Source organism: Salvelinus fontinalis, chromosome 14 (genome assembly GCF_029448725.1).
Source record: "Salvelinus fontinalis isolate EN_2023a chromosome 14, ASM2944872v1, whole genome shotgun sequence".
Lineage (NCBI taxonomy): Eukaryota > Metazoa > Chordata > Actinopteri > Salmoniformes > Salmonidae > Salvelinus > Salvelinus fontinalis.
Window position 1 is genome coordinate 37,570,530 of NC_074678.1, and position 22,008 is coordinate 37,592,537.

At 47.2% G+C, this 22,008-nt stretch overlaps 1 protein-coding gene across 2 annotated transcripts in view; it reads left to right on the plus strand.

The window, feature by feature from the left end:
• LOC129810766 (collagen alpha-1(XXIV) chain-like) overlaps positions 1-22,008 on the plus strand; it is a 234,889-nt gene that overhangs the window by 120,741 nt on the left and 92,140 nt on the right. For both annotated transcript variants that reach the window (XM_055861629.1, XM_055861630.1), the window contains exons 25-27: positions 6,931-6,984; positions 19,313-19,366; positions 21,517-21,570. In XM_055861629.1, the coding sequence (XP_055717604.1) occupies positions 6,931-6,984; positions 19,313-19,366; positions 21,517-21,570 (162 nt within the window). The remainder of the gene's footprint in view (positions 1-6,930; positions 6,985-19,312; positions 19,367-21,516; positions 21,571-22,008) is intronic.

A 22,008-nucleotide genomic window follows, 5' to 3' on the forward strand; every position in this document is an offset into this window, starting at 1 on the left:
CAGATCGCTGCAGACACACACACACCTGAGAAAGCAGATCGCTGCAGACACACACACACCTGAGAAAGCAGATCGCTGCAGACACACACACACCTGAGAAAGCAGATCGCTGCAGACACACACACACACCTGAGAAAGCAGATCGCTGCAGACACACACAGACACCTGAGAAAGCAGATCGCTGCAGACACACACAGACACCTGAGAAAGCAGATCGCTGCAGACACACACACCTGAGAAAGCAGATCGCTGCAGACACACACACACCTGAGAAAGCAGATCGCTGCAGACAGACACACCCACCTGAGAAAGCAGATCGCTGCAGACACAAACACACCTGAGAAAGCAGATCGCTGCAGACACACACACACACCTGAGAAAGCAGATCGCTGCAGACAGACACACACACCTGAGAAAGCAGATCGCTGCAGACACACACACACCTGAGAAAGCAGATCGCTGCAGACACACACACACCTGAGAAAGCAGATCGCTGCAGACAGACACACACACCTGAGAAAGCAGATCGCTGCAGACAGACACACACACCTGAGAAAGCAGATCGCTGCAGACACACACACACCTGAGAAAGCAGATCGATGCAGACACACACACACACACCTGAGAAAGCAGATCGCTGCAGACACACACAAACACACCTGAGAAAGCAGATCGCTGCAGACAGACACACACACCTGAGAAAGCAGATCGCTGCAGACACACACACACCTGAGAAAGCAGATCGCTGCAGACACACACACACCTGAGAAAGCAGATCGCTGCAGACAGACACACACACCTGAGAAAGCAGATCGCTGCAGACACAAACACACCTGAGAAAGCAGATCGCTGCAGACACACACACACCTGAGAAAGCAGATCGCTGCAGACAGACACACACACCTGAGAAAGCAGATCGCTGCAGACACACACACACACCTGAGAAAGCAGATCGATGCAGACAGACACACACACACCTGAGAAAGCAGATCGCTGCAGACACAAACACACCTGAGAAAGCAGATCGCTGCAGACACACACACACCTGAGAAAGCAGATCGCTGCAGACACAAACACACCTGAGAAAGCAGATCGCTGCAGACACACACACCTGAGAAAGCAGATCGCTGCAGACACAAACACACCTGAGAAAGCAGATCGCTGCAGACACACACACACCTGAGAAAGCAGATCGCTGCAGACACACACACCTGAGAAAGCAGATCGCTGCAGACACACACACACCTGAGAAAGCAGATCGCTGCAGACACACACACACCTGAGAAAGCAGATCGCTGCAGACACACACACACCTGAGAAAGCAGATCGCTGCAGACACACACACAGACACCTGAGAAAGCAGATCGCTGCAGACACACACACACCTGAGAAAGCAGATCGCTGCAGACACACACACACACACCTGAGAAAGCAGATCGCTGCAGACACACACACACACACCTAAGAAAGCAGATTGCTGCAGATGGAGCTCTAAAACTCTCCAAGCCCCATCTGAAGAAAGCCTAGTTTCCTGTTAAATGATACAGAATACCATGTTGTCCCACTTCATGCCACATTTAAGGTATTTTGTGTGCATCGGGAGTCACTAGTGTTCCCATGACTCCCAGCTGCCTGCCTCTGTCTCTACTCACAGCCATTACAGTCCAACTGCAAATCTTAGCTGCCTGTATGCCTGGGGCTATGCTAAGGCTTATACCATACTGTGGATATGTTTTTTGCGGTTGGCTACTATGTTTTCATAAGCTGGCTTTATGTACTGTACGGATGAAAGTGTCAGGTATTGCGAATGTATGTTGTTAATTATATAGATTAGAACAGACAGGAATGTAGATGTATGATGTTTATTATATAGATTAGAACAGACAGGAATGTAGATGTATGTTGTTTATTATATAGATTAGAACAGACAGGAATGTAGATGTCTGGTTTGTACCAGCTGTGGATGTTTAGGACTTCCAGCCACACACTGGAGTGTTCCTCACACAGAAATGCTCATCTTTCACACAGAACTATTTAGAGGAACCAGTGCAGCACTGCAGCGTCTTTCACACCTCTGGCCATATTGGCCCAGCCCCAGCATCCTCTCTGTTTAGCAACAAATTACCAAAAATGTTTCCTACCTCCTCATCCACTCCTTCCTCTGCTCCTCCTCCCCTTCTTCCTCTGCTCCTCCTTCTCTTCTTCTCCTCCTCCTCCTCCTCCCCCTTACTCTCCTCTTCCTTCCCCCTCTTCCTGCCCCTCTTCCTCCTGTCACGTTTCTAATTAATGCAGTCCAGAAGTGACGTCTGATCCTTGGCTCCCCACTCTATACAACCCTCCTCTCTGTCTGTCCCCATCCCCACTCTATACAACCCTCTTTTCTGTCTGTCCCCATCCCCACTCTATACAACCCTCCTCTCTGTCTGTCCCCATCCCCACTCTATACAACCCTCCTCTCTGTCTGTCCCCATCCCCACTCTATACAGCCCTCTTTTCTGTCTGTCCCCATCCCCACTCTATACAACCCTCCTCTCTGTCTGTCCCCATCCCCACTCTATACAACCCTCCTCTCTGTCTGTCCCCATCCCCACTCTATACAACCCTCTTTTCTGTCTGTCCCCATCCCCACTCTATACAACCCTCCTCTCTGTCTGTCCCCATCCCCACTCTATACAACCCTCCTCTCTGTCTGTCCCCATCCCCACTCTATACAACCCTCCTCTCTGTCTGTCCCCATCCCCACTCTATACAACCCTCTTTTCTGTCTGTCCCCATCCCCACTCTATACAGCCCTCTTTTCTGTCTGTCCCCATCCCCACTCTATACAACCCTCCTCTCTGTCTGTCCCCATCCCCACTCTATACAACCCTCTTTTCTGTCTGTCCCCATCCCCACTCTATACAGCCCTCTTTTCTGTCTGTCCCCATCCCCACTCTATACAACCCTCCTCTCTGTCTGTCCCCATCCCCACTCTATACAACCCTCCTCTCTGTCTGTCCCCATCCCCACTCTATACAACCCTCCTCTCTGTCTGTCCCCATCCCCACTCTATACAACCATCCTCTCTGTCTGTCCCCATCCCCACTCTATACAACCCTCCTCTCTGTCTGTCCCCATCCCCACTCTATACAACCCTCCTCTCTGTCTGTCCCCATCCCCACTCTATACAACCCTCCTCTCTGTCTGTCCCCATCCCCACTCTATACAACCCTCCTCTCTGTCTGTCCCCATCCCCACTCTATACAACCCTCTTCTCTGTCCGTCCCCATCCCCACTCTATACAACCCTCCTCTCTGTCTGTCCCCATCCCCACTCTATACAACCCTCTTCTCTGTCTGTCCCCATCCCCACTCTATACAACCCTCCTCTCTGTCTGTCCCCATCCCCACTCTATACAACCATCCTCTCTGTCTGTCCCCATCCCCACTCTATACAACCCTCCTCTCTGTCTGTCCCCATCCCCACTCTATACAACCCTCCTCTCTGTCTGTCCCCATCCCCACTCTATACAGCCCTCCTCTCTGTCTGTCCCCATCCCCACTCTATACAACCCTCCTCTCTGTCTGTCCCCATCCCCACTCTATACAACCCTCCTCTCTGTCTGTCCCCATCCCCACTCTATACAACCCTCTTCTCTGTCTGTCCCCATCCCCACTCTATACAACCCTCCTCTCTGTCTGTCCCCATCCCCACTCTATACAACCCTCCTCTCTGTCTGTCCCCATCCCCACTCTATACAACCCTCCTCTCTGTCTGTCCCCATCCCCACTCTATACAACCCTCCTCTCTGTCTGTCCCCATCCCCACTCTATACAACCCTCCTCTCTGTCTGTCCCCATCCCCACTCTATACAACCCTCCTCTCTGTCTGTCCCCATCCCCACTCTATACAACCCTCCTCTCTGTCTGTCCCCATCCCCACTCTATACAACCCTCCTCTCTGTCTGTCCCCATCCCCACTCTATACAACCCTCCTCTCTGTCTGTCCCCATCCCCACTCTATACAACCCTCTTCTCTGTCCGTCCCCATCCCCACTCTATACAACCCTCCTCTCTGTCTGTCCCCATCCCCACTCTATACAACCCTCTTCTCTGTCTGTCCCCATCCCCACTCTATACAACCCTCCTCTCTGTCTGTCCCCATCCCCACTCTATACAACCCTCCTCTCTGTCTGTCCCCATCCCCACTCTATACAGCCCTCCTCTCTGTCTGTCCCCATCCCCACTCTATACAACCCTCCTCTCTGTCTGTCCCCATCCCCACTCTATACAACCCTCCTCTCTGTCTGTCCCCATCCCCACTCTATACAACCCTCCTCTCTGTCTGTCCCCATCCCTTCTCTATACAACCATCCTCTCTGTCTGTCCCCATCCCCACTCTATACAACCCTCCTCTCAGACTTGAGCTCTGCAGTCTACCTCTAACAGGCTCCAGATGTGGCCTGTCTCTGTCAAACACACCCCTTGTTGAGTAACTATGACATGATTGGGAAAGATAGAAAGTAGACTGTGAAGAAAGAGGCAAGAAATGTAGCCACCAAAACACATAACACATCTAAGTACAGTACATCTCTTGTACAATAATTAAATACATCTCTTGTACAATAATTAAATACATCTCTTGTACAATAATTAAATACATCTCTTGTACAATAATTAAATACATCTCTTGTACAATAATTAAATACATCTCTTGTACAAGAATGAAATACATCTCTCGTACAAGAATGAAATACATATCGCAAATTTGCCTCCTACAACGTAAGACAACCACAGTGACCACACTGGGTTTAGCAAACTTGGGACATGTTTTCACCAGCCTCTAACTACCCTTTTCAGGATGCACTGGGGTCAAGAGATGCAGCTCCTCTCCTCGCCAAAGACTCTGGCGCTGGGCCAAACCTCAGCCCTTTATCCAGATGACTGATCTGGAAGGGATTATTGTCCATGTTTTTTCTGATATTTACATTAGCCAGTGTTCTCTTCGTTAGCAAGAGGTCCACACGTGTCTGGAGAAGGTCAGTGGGATGTTAGATGGCTCTTCCAGCTGGACTAGAACTCTGCTGCTGCAGGCCTGTTACACAGAGCTGGGTGGCAGAACACTGTGTACAATTACATTGTTTGCTAAGACTCCCGAAAATTAGAAACGAGCATGGAAAAATGTCCTTTCATTACTCAGCCCCCTGGTGTTGAGTATTCCCTCCAAGCCAACTTACAAATAGATAAACAGGTTGTTGAGATATGTAGTTGTTTCTAGTTGTCACCCGATGCCTCTAGTTTGTGTTGCGTTATGTAAGGAAGCATGTTGCGTCACTTCACCCACATCCACTATTAGTTTGCTGTTGTATTTGTGCTGTTGCCAGTGTCTTCTGTCTGTTTTGTCTTAAATGTTTATTGTATTTTTTATCCCAGCCCGTCCCCACAGGAGGCCTTTTGCGTCTTGCCAAGCAGTCAATGTAAATAGTACTTTTTTCTTAATTGGTAGCCTGTTTAAATAAATGTTAAATGAAAACATGTAAAAAATAGAATCAGCCCAGGTTAAATGGATGGATTCATCAGTAAACTGTATTTACACCGGATTTGTTGGGATAACACACATCAGTCAGGTAAATACTGTACATGGATACAAGAGTGTACTGTATATGAAGCAAACAAAGGTCCCATACTTTAGAATACTGCTGCTGGGCAAAAAGTATACTATAGTGTGAGAGACACACACAGAATATGGCCCCCAAATACTATACCATGTGTGACCTCATTTCTTTACCTACAGCAGTAAATAGCCTAGGACTATGGCTTGTGTGACCTCATTTCTTTACCTGCAGCAGTAAATAGCTTAGGACTATGGCTTGTGTGACCTCATTTCTTTACCTACAGCAGTAAATAGCTTAGGACTATGGCTTGTGTGACCTCATTTCTTTACCTACAGCAGTAAATAGCTTAGGACTATGGCTTGTGTGACCTCATTTCTTTACCTACAGCAGTAAATAGCCTAGGACTATGGCTTGTGTGACCTCATTTCTTTACCTACAGCAGTAAATAGCCTAGGACTTTGGCTTGTGTGACCTCATTTCTTTACCTACAGCAGTAAATAGCCTAGGACTATGGCTTGTGAATACTGGGAAAGGAATGTATGTTTTTATTGCCTTGTTCATACAACACGAAATTAGCATTTTGACATACATTTCATTGCCTCATTACTTTTTTAGTAACATGAAACATTGCATGTGATAATTACATTGTTCAGTTTAATGTGCTCAACTTTCATTGAGGGAATTTCCCCTTGGTTCCTTCATGGTTCCTTCATGTCATTTCCTTTATAAAGCATGTGATGCCACTACTTACCCCATCCTTACATCACCAATACACAGTCATCTATGACCCCCTGCATTCCTACTGTCAAAACAGGTTGAAAAGAACTGTCTGATGGGTGGGGATCATCTCTCCCCTCATAGACGTACTTTACCCTGACATGTGTATGCTATTGACCACTCTCTATCTCACTCTCTCTCCTCTCCCCTTTCTCCTTCTCTCTCTCTGCTCTTTCTCGCTCTCGCTCTCTTTCTCTCACTCTCTCTCCTCTCCCCTTTCTCCTTCTCTCTCTCTGCTCTTTCTCGCTCTCGCTCTCTTTCTCTCACTCTCTCTCCTCTCCCCTTTCTCCTTCTCTCTCTGCTCTTTCTATCTCTCGCGCTCTCTTTCTCTCTCTCACTCTCTCACCTCTCCCCCTTCTCTCTCTCTTCTCTTTCTATCTCTCCTCTCTCCCATCTTTCTCATCTCTTTCTCTTGCTCTCTTTCTCGTTCTCTCTCTCTCACTCTCTCTCATTCTCTCTCCTCTCCCCCTTTCTCCCTCTCTCTACCTCTCTCCTTTCTCCCATCTCTCTCATCTCTTTCTATTGCATCTCTTTCCATTTCATCTCTCTCCCATCTGCAGGGTCCAGCGGGCCTGATCGGTACGTCAGGGGGAGCTGGAGATCCTGGTGAAAAGGTAGAGTGGTGTTTTTTCTGCCATTAGGCTTTGAGTGGATTAGCCAGACGCTGAGGGCCAGGCAGACAGACAGACCGAGAGACAGACAGACAGACTTAGACAAACACTGACCACCCTCACATCCATATCAATAATATAATAAACATCACCCAATATCATAAACATCACCCAGCAATTACTGTGTTCCCACTGTCTCGGTGTTCCCACTGTGTGGGTCATGCTCCTTAAATATGTGTTCATTTTAAGTCTCCAAGCTGTATGGGGATAGAGAGACCCCTCGGGATGTTTCCCAACTAGTTCCTGTGCTTATGACAACACTAAACCCCAATCATCACCCTTCAACCCTCAACTGTCAGAACTCAGCTTCCCCTGCTGCTCCCTGACTGTTGACTTAAATTACTTCACTGAGGTCCTGACTGCTGAATATTGACAGGCACTCAGTTGGATGCCCCGGTCCAGCTCCCTAGCCTACCCAGCAACACCTTCTCTCTGTCAGAACATTGCTCTAAAATGCTTGCTCTCTCAGAGAGACCTACACCTCTCTCTCTCTCTCTCTCTCTCTCTCTCTCTCTCTTTATATATATATACAGTGGGGCAAAAAAGTGGCTGACTAAATACTTTTTTGTATTTAGTCAGCCACCAATTGTGCAAGTTCTCCCACTTAAAAAGATGAGAGAGGCCTGTAATTTTCACCATAGGTACACTTCAACTATGACAGACAAAATGAGAAAAGAAAATCCAGAAAATCACATTGTAGGATTTTTAATGAATTTATTTGCAAATTATGGTGGAAAATAAGTATTTGGTCACCTACAAACAAGCAAGATTTCTGTCTCTCACATAACTGTAACTTCTTCTTTAAGAGGCTCCTCTGTCCTCCACTCGTTACCTGTATTAATGGCACCTGTTTGAACTTGTTATCAGTATAAAAGACACCTGTCCACAACCTCAAACAGTCACACTCCAAACTCCACTATGGCCAAGACCAAAGAGCTGTCAAAGGACACCAGAAACAAAATTGTAGACCTGCACCAGGCTGGGAAGACTGAATCTGCAATAGGTAAGCAGCTTGGTTTGAAGAAATCAACTGTGGGAGCAATTATTAGGAAATGGAAGACATACAAGACCACTGATAATCTCCCTCGATCTGGGGCTCCACGCAAGATCTCACCCCGTGGGGTCAAAATGATCACAAGAACGGTGAGCAAAAATCCCAGAACCACACGGGGGGACCTAGTGAATGACCTGCAGAGAGCTGGGACCAAAGTAACAAAGCCTACCATCAGTAACACACTACGCCGCCAGGGACTCAAATCCTGCAGTGCCAGACGTGTCCCCCTGCTTAAGCCAGTACATGTCCAGGCCCGTCTGAAGTTTGCTAGAGAGCATTTGGATGATCCAGAAGAAGATTGGGAGAATGTCATATGGTCAGATGAAACCAAAATAGAACTTTTTGGTAAAAACTCAACTCGTCATGTTTGGAGGACAAAGAATGCTGAGTTGCATCCAAAGAACACCATACCTACTGTGAAGCATGGGGGTGGAAACATCATGCTTTGGGGCTGTTTTTCTGCAAAGGGACCAGGACGACTGATCTGTGTAAAGGAAAGAATGAATGGGGCCATGTATCGTCAGATTTTGAGTGAAAACCTCCTTCCATCAGCAAGGGCATTGAAGATGAAACGTGGCTGGGTCTTTCAGCATGACAATGATCCCAAACACACCGCCCGGGCAACGAAGGAGTGGCTTCGTAAGAAGCATTTCAAGGTCCTGGAGTGGCCTAGCCAGTCTCCAGACCTCAACCCCATAGAAAATCTTTGGAGGGAGTTGAAAGTCCGTGTTGCCCAGCAACAGCCCCAAAACATCACCGCTCTAGAGGAGATCTGCATGGAGGAATGGGCCAAAATACCAGCAACAGTGTGTGAAAACCTTGTGAAGACTTACAGAAAACGTTTGACCTCTGTCATTGCCAACAAAGGGTATATAACAAAGTATTGAGATAAACTTTTGCTATTGACCAAATACTTATTTTCCACCATAATTTGCAAATAAATTCATAAAAAATCATACAATGTGATTTTCTGGATTTTTTTTCCTCATTTTGTCTGTCATAGTTGAAGTGTACCTATGATGAAAATTACAGGCCTCTCTCATCTTTTTAAGTGGGAGAACTTGCACAATTGGTGGCTGACTAAATACTTTTTTGCCCCACTGTATATATCTATATATCTAACTCCGTCTCTCTCTCTCTCTCTCGCTCTCTCTCGCTCTCTCTCAGACAGACCTACACCGTCGTTGCCCCTCCTTATGACTTACATTGTATCTGTCAGCATCAGAACCAGCCGTACCCTGTCAGCCAGTGAATTCCTTTCAGATTAAATACATTTAATCCAATTACGCAGTTTGATTTAGACAGATTTTTCAAATACAGAGCTCTAAATCTATTCTTTGTTTTTACTGTACAGTTGGCTGGTTACAGTGAGGGAGTAGTGTACCAGTGCGTGTACAGTCAAGACAGGAGTGGATTAAAAGATAAATGATACAGACTGTTAGAGACTAGAGGAGAGACGCAGTCAGACTGTTAGATACTAGAGGAGAGACCCAGTCAGACTGTTAGATACTAGAGGAGAGACCCAGTCAGACTGTTAGATACTAGAGGAGAGACCCAGTCAGACTGTTAGAGACTAGAGGAGAGACCCAGTCAGACTGTTAGATACTAGAGGAGAGACCCAGTCAGCTGTTAGAGACTAGAGGAGAGACCCAGTCAGACTGTTAGATACTAGAGGAGAGACCCAGTCAGACTGTTAGAGACTAGAGGAGAGACCCAGTCAGACTGTTAGATACTAGAGGAGAGACCCAGTCAGACTGTTAGAGACTAGAGGAGAGACCCAGTCAGACTGTTAGATACCAGAGGAGAGACCCAGTCAGACTGTTAGATACTAGAGGAGAGACCCAGTCAGACTGTTAGATACTAGAGGAGAGACCCAGTCAGACTGTTAGATACTAGAGGAGAGACCCAGTCAGACTGTTAGATACTAGAGGAGAGACCCAGTCAGACTGTTAGATACTAGAGGAGAGACCCAGTCAGACTGTTAGATACTAGAGGAGAGACCCAGTCAGACTGTTAGATACTAGAGGAGAGACCCAGTCAGACTGTTAGATACTAGAGGAGAGACCCAGTCAGACTGTTAGATACTAGAGGAGAGACCCAGTCAGACTGTTAGATACTAGAGGAGAGACCCAGTCAGACTGTTAGATACTAGAGGAGAGACCCAGTCAGACTGTTAGATACTAGTGGAGAGACCCAGTCAGACTGTTAGATACTAGAGGAGAGACCCAGTCAGACTGTTAGATACTAGAGGAGAGACCCAGTCAGACTGTTAGATACTAGAGGAGAGACCCAGTCAGACTTTTAGAGACTAGAGGAGAGACCCAGTCAGACTGTTAGATACCAGTGGAGAGACCCAGTCAGACTGTTAGATACTAGAGGAGAGACCCAGTCAGACTGTTAGAAACTAGAGGAGAGACCCAGTCAGACTGTTAGATACTAGAGGAGAGACCCAGTCAGACTGTTAGATACTAGAGGAGAGACCCAGTCAGACTGTTAGATACTAGAGGAGAGACCCAGTCAGACTGTTAGATACTAGAGGAGAGACCCAGTCAGACTGTTAGATACTAGAGGAGAGACCCAGTCAGACTGTTAGATACTAGAGGAGAGACCCAGTCAGGCTGTTAGATACTAGAGGAGAGACCCAGTCAGACTGTTAGATACTAGAGGAGAGACCCAGTCAGACTGTTAGATACTAGAGGAGAGACCCAGTCAGACTGTTAGATACTAGAGGAGAGACCCAGTCAGACTGTTAGATACTAGAGGAGAGACCCAGTCAGACTGTTAGATACTAGAGGAGAGACCCAGTCAGACTGTTAGAGACTAGAGGAGAGACCCAGTCAGACTGTTAGATACTAGAGGAGAGACCCAGTCAGACTGTTAGAGACTAGAGGAGAGACCCAGTCAGACTGTTAGAGACTAGAGGAGAGACCCAGTCAGACTGTTAGATACTAGAGGAGAGACCCAGTCAGACTGTTAGAGACTAGAGGAGAGACCCAGTCAGACTGTTAGAGACTAGAGGAGAGACCCAGTCAGATTGTTAGATACTAGTGGAGAGACCCAGTCAGACTGTTAGATACCAGTGGAGAGACCCAGTCAGACTGTTAGATACTAGAGGAGAGACCCAGTCAGACTGTTAGATACTAGAGGAGAGACCCAGTCAGACTGTTAAATACTAGAGGAGAGACCCAGTCAGACTGTTAGATACTAGAGGAGAGACCCAGTCAGACTGTTAAATACTAGAGGAGAGACCCAGTCAGACTGTTAGATACTAGAGGAGAGACCCAGTCAGACTGTTAGATACTAGAGGAGAGACCCAGTCAGACTGTTAGATACTAGAGGAGAGACCCAGTCAGACTGTTAGATACTAGAGGAGAGACCCAGTCAGACTGTTAGAGACTAGAGGAGAGACCCAGTCAGACTGTTAGATACTAGAGGAGAGACCCAGTCAGACTGTTAGATACTAGAGGAGAGACCCAGTCAGGCTGTTAGATACTAGAGGAGAGACCCAGTCAGACTGTTAGATACTAGAGGAGAGACCCAGTCAGACTGTTAGATACTAGAGGAGAGACCCAGTCAGACTGTTAGATACTAGAGGAGAGACTCAGTCAGGCTGTTAGATACTAGAGGAGAGACCCAGTCAGACTGTTAGATACTAGAGGAGAGACCCAGTCAGACTGTTAGAGACTAGAGGAGAGACCCAGTCAGACTGTTAGATACTAGAGGAGAGACCCAGTCAGACTGTTAGAGACTAGAGGAGAGACCCAGTCAGACTGTTAGAGACTAGAGGAGAGACCCAGTCAGACTGTTAGATACTAGAGGAGAGACCCAGTCAGATTGTTAGATACTAGAGGAGAGACCCAGTCAGACTGTTAGATACTAGTGGAGAGACCCAGTCAGACTGTTAGATTCTAGAGGAGAGACCCAGTCAGACTGTTAGATACTAGAGGAGAGACCCAGTCAGACTGTTAGATACTAGAGGAGAGACCCAGTCAGACTGTTAGATACTAGAGGAGAGACCCAGTCAGACTGTTAGATACTAGAGGAGAGACCCAGTCAGACTGTTAGATACTAGTGGAGAGACCCAGTCAGACTGTTAGATACTAGAGGAGAGACCCAGTCAGACTGTTAGAGACTAGAGGAGAAACCCAGTCAGACTGTTAGATACTAGAGGAGAGACCCAGTCAGACTGTTAGATACTAGAGGAGAGACCCAGTCAGACTGTTAGATACTAGAGGAGAGACCCAGTCAGACTGTTAGATACTAGAGGAGAGACCCAGTCAGACTGTTAGATACTAGAGGAGAGACCCAGTCAGACTGTTAGATACTAGTGGAGAGACCCAGTCAGACTGTTAGATACTAGAGGAGAGACCCAGTCAGACTGTTAGATACTAGAGGAGAGACCCAGTCAGACTGTTAGATACTAGAGGAGAGACCCAGTCAGACTGTTAGATACTAGTGGAGAGACCCAGTCAGACTGTTAGATACTAGAGGAGAGACCCAGTCAGACTGTTAGATACTAGAGGAGAGACCCAGTCAGACTGTTAGATACTAGAGGAGAGACCCAGTCAGACTGTTAGATAATAGAGGAGAGACCCAGTCAGACTGTTAGATACTAGAGGAGAGACCCAGTCAGACTGTTAGATACTAGAGGAGAGACCCAGTCAGACTGTTAGATACTAGAGGAGAGACCCAGTCAGACTGTTAGATACTAGAGGAGAGACCCAGTCAGGCTGTTAGATACTAGAGGAGAGACCCAGTCAGACTGTTAGATACTAGTGGAGAGACCCAGTCAGACTGTTAGATACTAGAGGAGAGACCCAGTCAGACTGTTAGATACTAGAGGAGAGACCCAGTCAGACTGTTAGATACTAGAGGAGAGACCCAGTCAGACTGTTAGATACTAGAGGAGAGACCCAGTCAGACTGTTAGATACTAGAGGAGAGACCCAGTCAGACTGTTAGAGACTAGAGGAGAGACCCAGTCAGATTGTTAGATACCAATGGAGAGACCCAGTCAGACTGTTAGAGACTAGAGGAGAGACCCAGTCAGACTGTTAGATACTAGAGGAGAGACCCAGTCAGACTGTTAGATACTAGAGGAGAGACCCAGTCAGACTGTTAGATACTAGAGGAGAGACCCAGTCAGACTGTTAGATACTAGAGGAGAGACCCAGTTAGACTGTTAGATACTAGAGGAGAGACCCAGTCAGACTGTTAGAGACTAGAGGAGAGACCCAGTCAGACTGTTAGATACTAGAGGAGAGACCCAGTCAGACTGTTAGATACTAGAGGAGAGACCCAGTCAGACTGTTAGATACTAGAGGAGAGACCCAGTCAGACTGTTAGATACTAGAGGAGAGACCCAGTTAGACTGTTAGATACTAGAGGAGAGACCCAGTCAGACTGTTAGATACTAGAGGAGAGACCCAGTCAGACTGTTAGAGACTAGAGGAGAGACCCAGTCAGACTGTTAGATACTAGAGGAGAGACCCAGTCAGACTGTTAGAGACTAGAGGAGAGACCCAGTCAGACTGTTAGAGACTAGAGGAGAGACCCAGTCAGACTGTTAGATACTAGAGGAGAGACCCAGTCAGACTGTTAGATACTAGAGGAGAGACCCAGTCAGACTGTTAGATACTAGAGGAGAGACCCAGTCAGGCTGTTAGAGACTAGAGGAGAGACCCAGTCAGGCTGTTAGAGACTAGAGGAGAGACCCAGTCAGGCTGTTAGATACTAGAGGAGAGACCCAGTCAGACCGTTAGAGACTTGAGGAGAGACCCAGTCAGACTGTTAGATACTAGAGGAGAGACCCAGTCAGACTGTTAGATACTAGAGGAGAGACCCAGTCAGACTGTTAGATACTAGAGGAGAGACCCAGTCAGACTGTTAGATACTAGAGGAGAGACCCAGTCAGACTGTTAGATACTAGAGGAGAGACCCAGTCAGACTGTTAGAGACTAGAGGAGAGACCCAGTCAGACTGTTAGATACTAGAGGAGAGACCCAGTCAGACTGTTAGATACTAGAGGAGAGACCCAGTCAGACTGTTAGATACTAGAGGAGAGACCCAGTCAGACTGTTAGATACTAAAGGAGAGACCCAGTCAGACTGTTAGATACTAGAGGAGAGACCCAGTTAGACTGTTAGATACTAGAGGAGAGACCCAGTCAGACTGTTAGATACTAGAGGAGAGACCCAGTCAGACTGTTAGAGACTAGAGGAGAGACCCAGTCAGACTGTTAGATACTAGAGGAGAGACCCAGTCAGACTGTTAGATACTAGAGGAGAGACCCAGTCAGACTGTTAGATACTAGAGGAGAGACCCAGTCAGACTGTTAGATACTAGAGGAGAGACCCAGTCAGACTGTTAGATACTAGAGGAGAGACCCAGTCAGACTGTTAGATACTAGAGGAGAGACCCAGTCAGACTGTTAGAGACTAGAGGAGAGACCCAGTCAGACTGTTAGATACTAGAGGAGAGACCCAGTCAGACTGTTAGAGACTAGAGGAGAGACCCAGTCAGACTGTTAGAGACTAGAGGAGAGACCCAGTCAGACTGTTAGATACTAGAGGAGAGACCCAGTCAGACTGTTAGATACTAGAGGAGAGACCCAGTCAGACTGTTAGATACTAGAGGAGAGACCCAGTCAGGCTGTTAGAGACTAGAGGAGAGACCCAGTCAGGCTGTTAGAGACTAGAGGAGAGACCCAGTCAGGCTGTTAGATACTAGAGGAGAGACCCAGTCAGACCGTTAGAGACTTGAGGAGAGACCCAGTCAGACTGTTAGATACTAGAGGAGAGACCCAGTCAGACTGTTAGATACTAGAGGAGAGACCCAGTTAGACTGTTAGATACTAGAGGAGAGACCCAGTCAGACTGTTAGATACTAGAGGAGAGACCCAGTCAGACTGTTAGAGACTAGAGGAGAGACCCAGTCAGACTGTTAGATACTAGAGGAGAGACCCAGTCAGACTGTTAGATACTAGAGGAGAGACCCAGTCAGACTGTTAGATACTAGAGGAGAGACCCAGTCAGACTGTTAGATACTAGAGGAGAGACCCAGTCAGACTGTTAGATACTAGAGGAGAGACCCAGTCAGACTGTTAGATACTAGAGGAGAGACCCAGTCAGACTGTTAGAGACTAGAGGAGAGACCCAGTCAGACTGTTAGATACTAGAGGAGAGACCCAGTCAGACTGTTAGAGACTAGAGGAGAGACCCAGTCAGACTGTTAGAGACTAGAGGAGAGACCCAGTCAGACTGTTAGATACTAGAGGAGAGACCCAGTCAGACTGTTAGATACTAGAGGAGAGACCCAGTCAGACTGTTAGATACTAGAGGAGAGACCCAGTCAGGCTGTTAGAGACTAGAGGAGAGACCCAGTCAGACTGTTAGATACTAGAGGAGAGACCCAGTCAGACTGTTAGATACTAGTGGAGAGACCCAGTCAGACTGTTAGATACTAGAGGAGAGACCCAGTCAGACTGTTAGAGACTAGAGGAGAAACCCAGTCAGACTGTTAGATACTAGAGGAGAGGCCCAGTCAGACTGTTAGATACTAGAGGAGAGACCCAGTCAGACTGTTAGATACTAGAGGAGAGACCCAGTCAGACTGTTAGATACTAGAGGAGAGACCCAGTCAGACTGTTAGATACTAGAGGAGAGACCCAGTCAGACTGTTAGATACTAGTGGAGAGACCCAGTCAGACTGTTAGATACTAGAGGAGAGACCCAGTCAGACTGTTAGAGACTAGAGGAGAAACCCAGTCAGACTGTTAGATACTAGAGGAGAGGCCCAGTCAGACTGTTAGATACTAGAGGAGAGACCCAGTCAGACTGTTAGATACTAGAGGAGAGACCCAGTCAGACTGTTAGATACTAGAGGAGAGACCCAGTCAGACTGTTAGATACTAGAGGAGAGACCCAGTCAGACTGTTAGATACTAGAGGAGAGACCCAGTCAGACTGTTAGATACTAGTGGAGAGACCCAGTCAGACTGTTAGATACTAGAGGAGAGACCCAGTCAGACTGTTAGAGACTAGAGGAGAGACCCAGTCAGACTGTTAGATACTAGAGGAGAGACCCAGTCAGACTGTTAGATACTAGTGGAGAGACCCAGTCAGACTGTTAGATACTAGAGGAGAGACCCAGTCAGACTGTTAGATACTAGAGGAGAGACCCAGTCAGACTGTTAGATACTAGAGGAGAGACCCAGTCAGACTGTTAGATACTAGAGGAGAGACCCAGTCAGACTGTTAGATACTAGTGGAGAGACCCAGTCAGACTGTTAGATACTAGAGGAGAGACCCAGTCAGACTGTTAGATACTAGAGGAGAGACCCAGTCAGACTGTTAGATACTAGAGGAGAGACCCAGTCAGACTGTTAGATACTAGAGGAGAGACCCAGTCAGACTGTTAGATACTAGAGGAGAGACCCAGTCAGACTGTTAGATACTAGAGGAGAGACCCAGTCAGACTGTTAGATACTAGAGGAGAGACCCAGTCAGACTGTTAGATACTAGAGGAGAGACCCAGTCAGACTGTTAGATACTAGAGGAGAGACCCAGTCAGACTGTTAGATACTAGAGGAGAGACCCAGTCAGACTGTTAGATACTAGAGGAGAGACCCAGTCAGACTGTTAGATACTAGAGGAGAGACCCAGTCAGACTGTTAGATACTAGTGGAGAGACCCAGTCAGACTGTTAGATACTAGAGGAGAGACCCAGTCAGACTGTTAGATACTAGAGGAGAGACCCAGTCAGACTGTTAGATACTAGAGGAGAGACCCAGTCAGACTGTTAGATACTAGAGGAGAGACCCAGTCAGGCTGTTAGATACTAGAGGAGAGACCCAGTCAGACTGTTAGATACTAGAGGAGAGACCCAGTCAGACTGTTAGATACTAGAGGAGAGACCCAGTCAGACTGTTAGAGACTAGAGGAGAGACCCAGTCAGGCTGTTAGATACTAGAGGAGAGACCCAGTCAGACTGTTAGATACCAGTGGAGAGACCCAGTCAGACTGTTAGATACTAGAGGAGAGACCCAGTCAGACTGTTAGATACCAGTGGAGAGACCCAGTCAGACTGTTAGATACTAGAGGAGAGACCCAGTCAGACTTTTAGATACTAGAGGAGAGACCCAGTCAGACTGTTAGATACTAGAGGAGAGACCCAGTCAGACTGTTAGATACTAGAGGAGAGACCCAGTCAGACTGTTAGATACTAGAGGAGAGACCCAGTTAGACTGTTAGATACTAGAGGAGAGACCCAGTCAGACTGTTAGATACTAGAGGAGAGACCCAGTCAGACTGTTAGATACTAGAGGAGAGACCCAGTCAGACTGTTAGATACTAGAGGAGAGACCCAGTCAGACTGTTAGAGACTAGAGGAGAGACCCAGTCAGACTGTTAGATACTAGAGGAGAGACCCAGTCAGACTGTTAGAGACTAGAGGAGAGACCCAGTCAGACTGTTAGAGACTAGAGGAGAGACCCAGTCAGACTGTTAGATACTAGAGGAGAGACCCAGTCAGACTGTTAGATAATAGAGGAGAGACCCAGTCAGACTGTTAGATACTAGAGGAGAGACCCAGTCAGGCTGTTAGAGACTAGAGGAGAGACCCAGTCAGGCTGTTAGAGACTAGAGGAGAGACCCAGTCAGGCTGTTAGATACTAGAGGAGAGACCCAGTCAGACCGTTAGAGACTTGAGGAGAGACCCAGTCAGACTGTTAGAGACTTGAGGAGAGACCCAGTCAGACCGTTAGATACTAGAGGAGAGACCCAGTCAGGCTGTTAGATACTAGAGGATAGACCCAGTCAGACTGTTAGATACTAGAGGAGAGACCCAGTCAGACTGTTAGAGACTAGTGGAGAGACCCAGTCAGACTGTTAGATACTAGAGGAGAGACCCAGTCAAACTGTTAGATACTAGAGGAGAGACCCAGTCAAACTGTTAGATACTAGAGGAGAGACCCAGTCAGACTGTTAGAGACTAGAGGAGAGACCCAGTCAGACTGTTAGAGACTAGAGGAGAGACCCAGTCAGGCTGTTAGATACTAGAGGAGAGACGCAGTCAGGCTGTTAGACACTAGAGGAGAGACCCAGTCAGACTGTTAGATACTAGAGGAGAGACCCAGTCAGACTGTTAGAGACTAGTGGAGAGACCCAGTCAGACTGTTAGATACTAGAGGAGAGACCCAGTCAAACTGTTAGATACTAGAGGAGAGACCCAGTCAAACTGTTAGATACTAGAGGAGAGACCCAGTCAGACTGTTAGAGACTAGAGGAGAGACCCAGTCAGACTGTTAGAGACTAGAGGAGAGACCCAGTCAGGCTGTTAGATACTAGAGGAGAGACGCAGTCAGGCTGTTAGACACTAGAGGAGAGACCCAGTCAGACTGTCAGATACTAGAGGAGAGACCCAGTCAGACTGTTAGATACTAGAGGAGAGACCCAGTCAGACTGTTAGATACTAGAGGAGAGACGCAGTCAGGCTGTTAGACACTAGAGGAGAGACCCAGTCAGACTGTCAGATACTAGAGGAGAGACCCAGTCAGACTGTTAGATACTAGAGGAGAGACCCAGTCAGACTGTTAGATACTAGAGGAGAGACCCAGTCAGGCTGTTAGATACTAGAGGAGAGACCCAGTCAGACTGTTAGATACTAGAGGAGAGACCCAGTCAGACTGTTAGATACTAGAGGAGAGACCCAGTCAGACTGTTAGATACTAGAGGAGAGACCCAGTCAGGCTGTTAGATACTAGAGGAGAGACCCAGTCAGACTGTTAGATACTAGAGGAGAGACCAAGTCAGACTGTTAGAGACTAGAGGAGAGGCCCAGTCAGACTGTTAGATACTAGAGGAGAGACCCAGTCAGACTGTTAGATACTAGAGGAGAGACCCAGTCAGGCTGTTTGATACTAGAGGAGAGACCAAGTCAGGCTCATCCATCCACAACCTACAGAGTTTTACTTTAACAAGCTGGCCAGTCTTGTTACATGGTGTGAGTGGGTTTTACTATAGACAGACATTAGTATCCACTTTAAATGCCCACCTTGTGATATTTACAGCCGTCACTCTAGCCTGTACTGTGTTCTGGAGGCTCTCATATTACCTCTCAAGTCCTGTGGAGCCGATAGGTTTGATGGTTGGATGTATGGAGGTGCAGGTCGGTGGTGGTGCAGCGGTTAACGATCCTTCTCCTGTGCTTGTGTTTCCCAGGGTGACCGTGGTCCTGCAGGTCCGTTGGGTGTTCCTGGGGAGATGGGGTCCAGGGTAAGTACAGAACTAAGTACACAATGTCTATATGCACCACTTAGAGAGAGTGTCTGGAAGCATTACACTGGTGGCATGTTGGCAGCTCAGTCCCTGCCTCCCAGGGGTTTGGAGGCATGTCAAAAGCACTTTTTGTTTTCTTAGTTTCCGTATTTTCTGTGGTTGATCAACTGTAACTCTGAACCTCAAGGCAGTATCTATAAATGATGTAACTACTGTATGGCTCTGTCCCATATCTCAATATAAATGCTATTTCCTCTTTAGCGTTCAGGACACCTATCTTAGAGTTCTGTACACTATCCTCCTATGTTCTCTTCCCCTGTCTGTCTGTGAATGCTTTTCTGTAGTCCCTCTCTCTGTCTGTCTGTCTGTGAATGCTCTTCTGTAGCCTTGACCTGTGTACCTCTCTCTCTCTGTCTGTCTGTGAATGCTCTTCTGTAGCCTTGACCTGTGTACCTCTCTCTCTCTCTGTCTGTCTGTCTGTGAATGTTATTCTGTAGCCTTGACCTGTGTACCTCTCTCTCTCTGTCTGTCTGTGAATGCTCTTCTGTAGCCTTGACTTGTGTACCTCTCTCTCTCTGTCTGTCTGTGAATGCTCTTCTGTAGCCTTGACCTGTGTACCTCTCTCTCTCTGTCTGTCTGTGAATGTTATTCTGTAGCCTTGACTTGTGTACCTCTCTCTCTGTCTGTCTGTCTGTGAATGCTCTTCTGTAGCCTTGACCTGTGTCCCTCCTCTCTCTGTCTGTCTGTGAATGCTCTTCTGTAGCCTTGACCTGTGTACCTCTCTCTCTCTGTCTGTCTGTCTGTGAATGTTATTCTGTAGCCTTGACCTGTGTCCCTCCTCTCTCTGTCTGTCTGTGAATGCTCTTCTGTAGCCTTGACTTGTGTACCTCTCTCTCTCTGTCTGTCTGCGAATGCTCTTCTGTAGTCCCTCTCTCTGTGTCTGTCTGTGAATGTTATTCTGTAGCCTTGACTTGTGTACCTCTCTCTCTCTCTGTCTGTCTGTGAATGTTATTCTGTAGCCTTGACTTGTGTACCTCTCTCTCTCTGTCTGTCTGTGAATGCTCTTCTGTAGCCTTGACTTGTGTACCTCTCTCTCTCTGTCTGTCTGTGAATGCTCTTCTGTAGCCTTGACTTGTGTCCCTCCCTCTCTCTCTCTCCTTGTGGTTAATCCCTGTCTGTGTCTGTGAGCGTTCTAGTGTAGCTGAGCTTTGTGAGCACTGCAGTGTTCTGTGGAGTGTCTGGAGACAGAGAGAGACTGGTTGATGCTCCTTGCTGGCTTAGGGCCTGTGGACAGACAGCTCCAGGTTTGTGTCTTTGGTCACCAGCCCTGAGCTTCTGGCTGGCTGGCTGGCTCCCTGGCTGATCGTCTGGCTGCTGACTGGCTGCTTGTCTCCTTGGCTGGCTGGCTGGCTGACTGGCTGACTGGCTGCCTGTCTCCTTGGCAGCCTCGCTGGCTGGCTGGCTAACTGGTTGACTTGCTGGCTGGCTGGGTGACAGGTTGGCTGGCTGGCTGGCTGTCTCCTTGGCAGCCTCGCTGGCTGGCTGGCTAACTGGTTGACTTGCTGGCTGGCTGGCTGACAGGTTGGCTGGCTGGTTGGTTGGCTGACTGGATGGTTTCCTGGCTGGCTGCAGCCAGTCAGTGGGATGAGTGGTGGTGGCCCTGGCCAAACCTTCCTGTCCTGTAACAGCCACACTGCAGACAAGCAAAACCACAAAGGCAAGGGCTTCAGGAATAATTCAGTGTTGATGTCAGGGTCCTTGTAAAATATAGTTTTCTTTTGGAATGATTGCATAACAGGGATGGAGTTTCATTTGAATGATTTGATTTTAGTTAACCGTTGGCATAGATTGGATGTACAGAGGGAGAGTTACATACACACACTGCTCCCTGTACTAACCAGAAACCTTGGCTGTGTTCCTCTCTCTTGTTCTCTGGCATTAGTTCGAGCTAAGTATGCTGAAGGAGAGACTCTTCTCAATCAATCAATCAACCAATCAATCAATCAATCAACAATCACATTAATGGTTACATGCCCAGACAAGGAAATTGCCCAAGTCTCCTACAATTAACAGCTTACTTTGCAAAATGTACTTTACTTTCCTCACTAATTGTTTGTCCTTTCTTCTGGTTTCTGTTTTGGTCCAAGGGGTATCCAGGCTTACCTGGCGGTCCCGGCGATGTAGGTCTGCAAGGCCCATTTGTAAGTCTTCAGCAATTAAACTTTGTTGTGAAATATGTCTGACGTTCTATCCCACTCATATAATGTTAGGATATAATTTTCTCTCCCTCTCTCTCTTTATCTCCCTCTCTCTCTATCCCTCTCTCTCTCTCGCTCTCGCTCTCGCTCTCTCAATTCAATTCAATTCAAAGGGCTTTATTGGCATGGGAAACATATGTTTACATTGCCAAAGCAAGTGAAATAGATAATAAACAAAAGTGAAATAAACAATAAAACGTTTACAGTAAACATTTTCAAAGGAATACAGACATTTCAAATGTCATTATGTCTATGTACAATGTTATAACGTTGTGCAAATAATTAAAGTACAAAAGGGAAAATGAATAAACATAAATATGGGTTGTATTTACAATGGTGTTTGTTCTTCACTGGTTGACCTTTTCTTGTGGCGACAGGTCA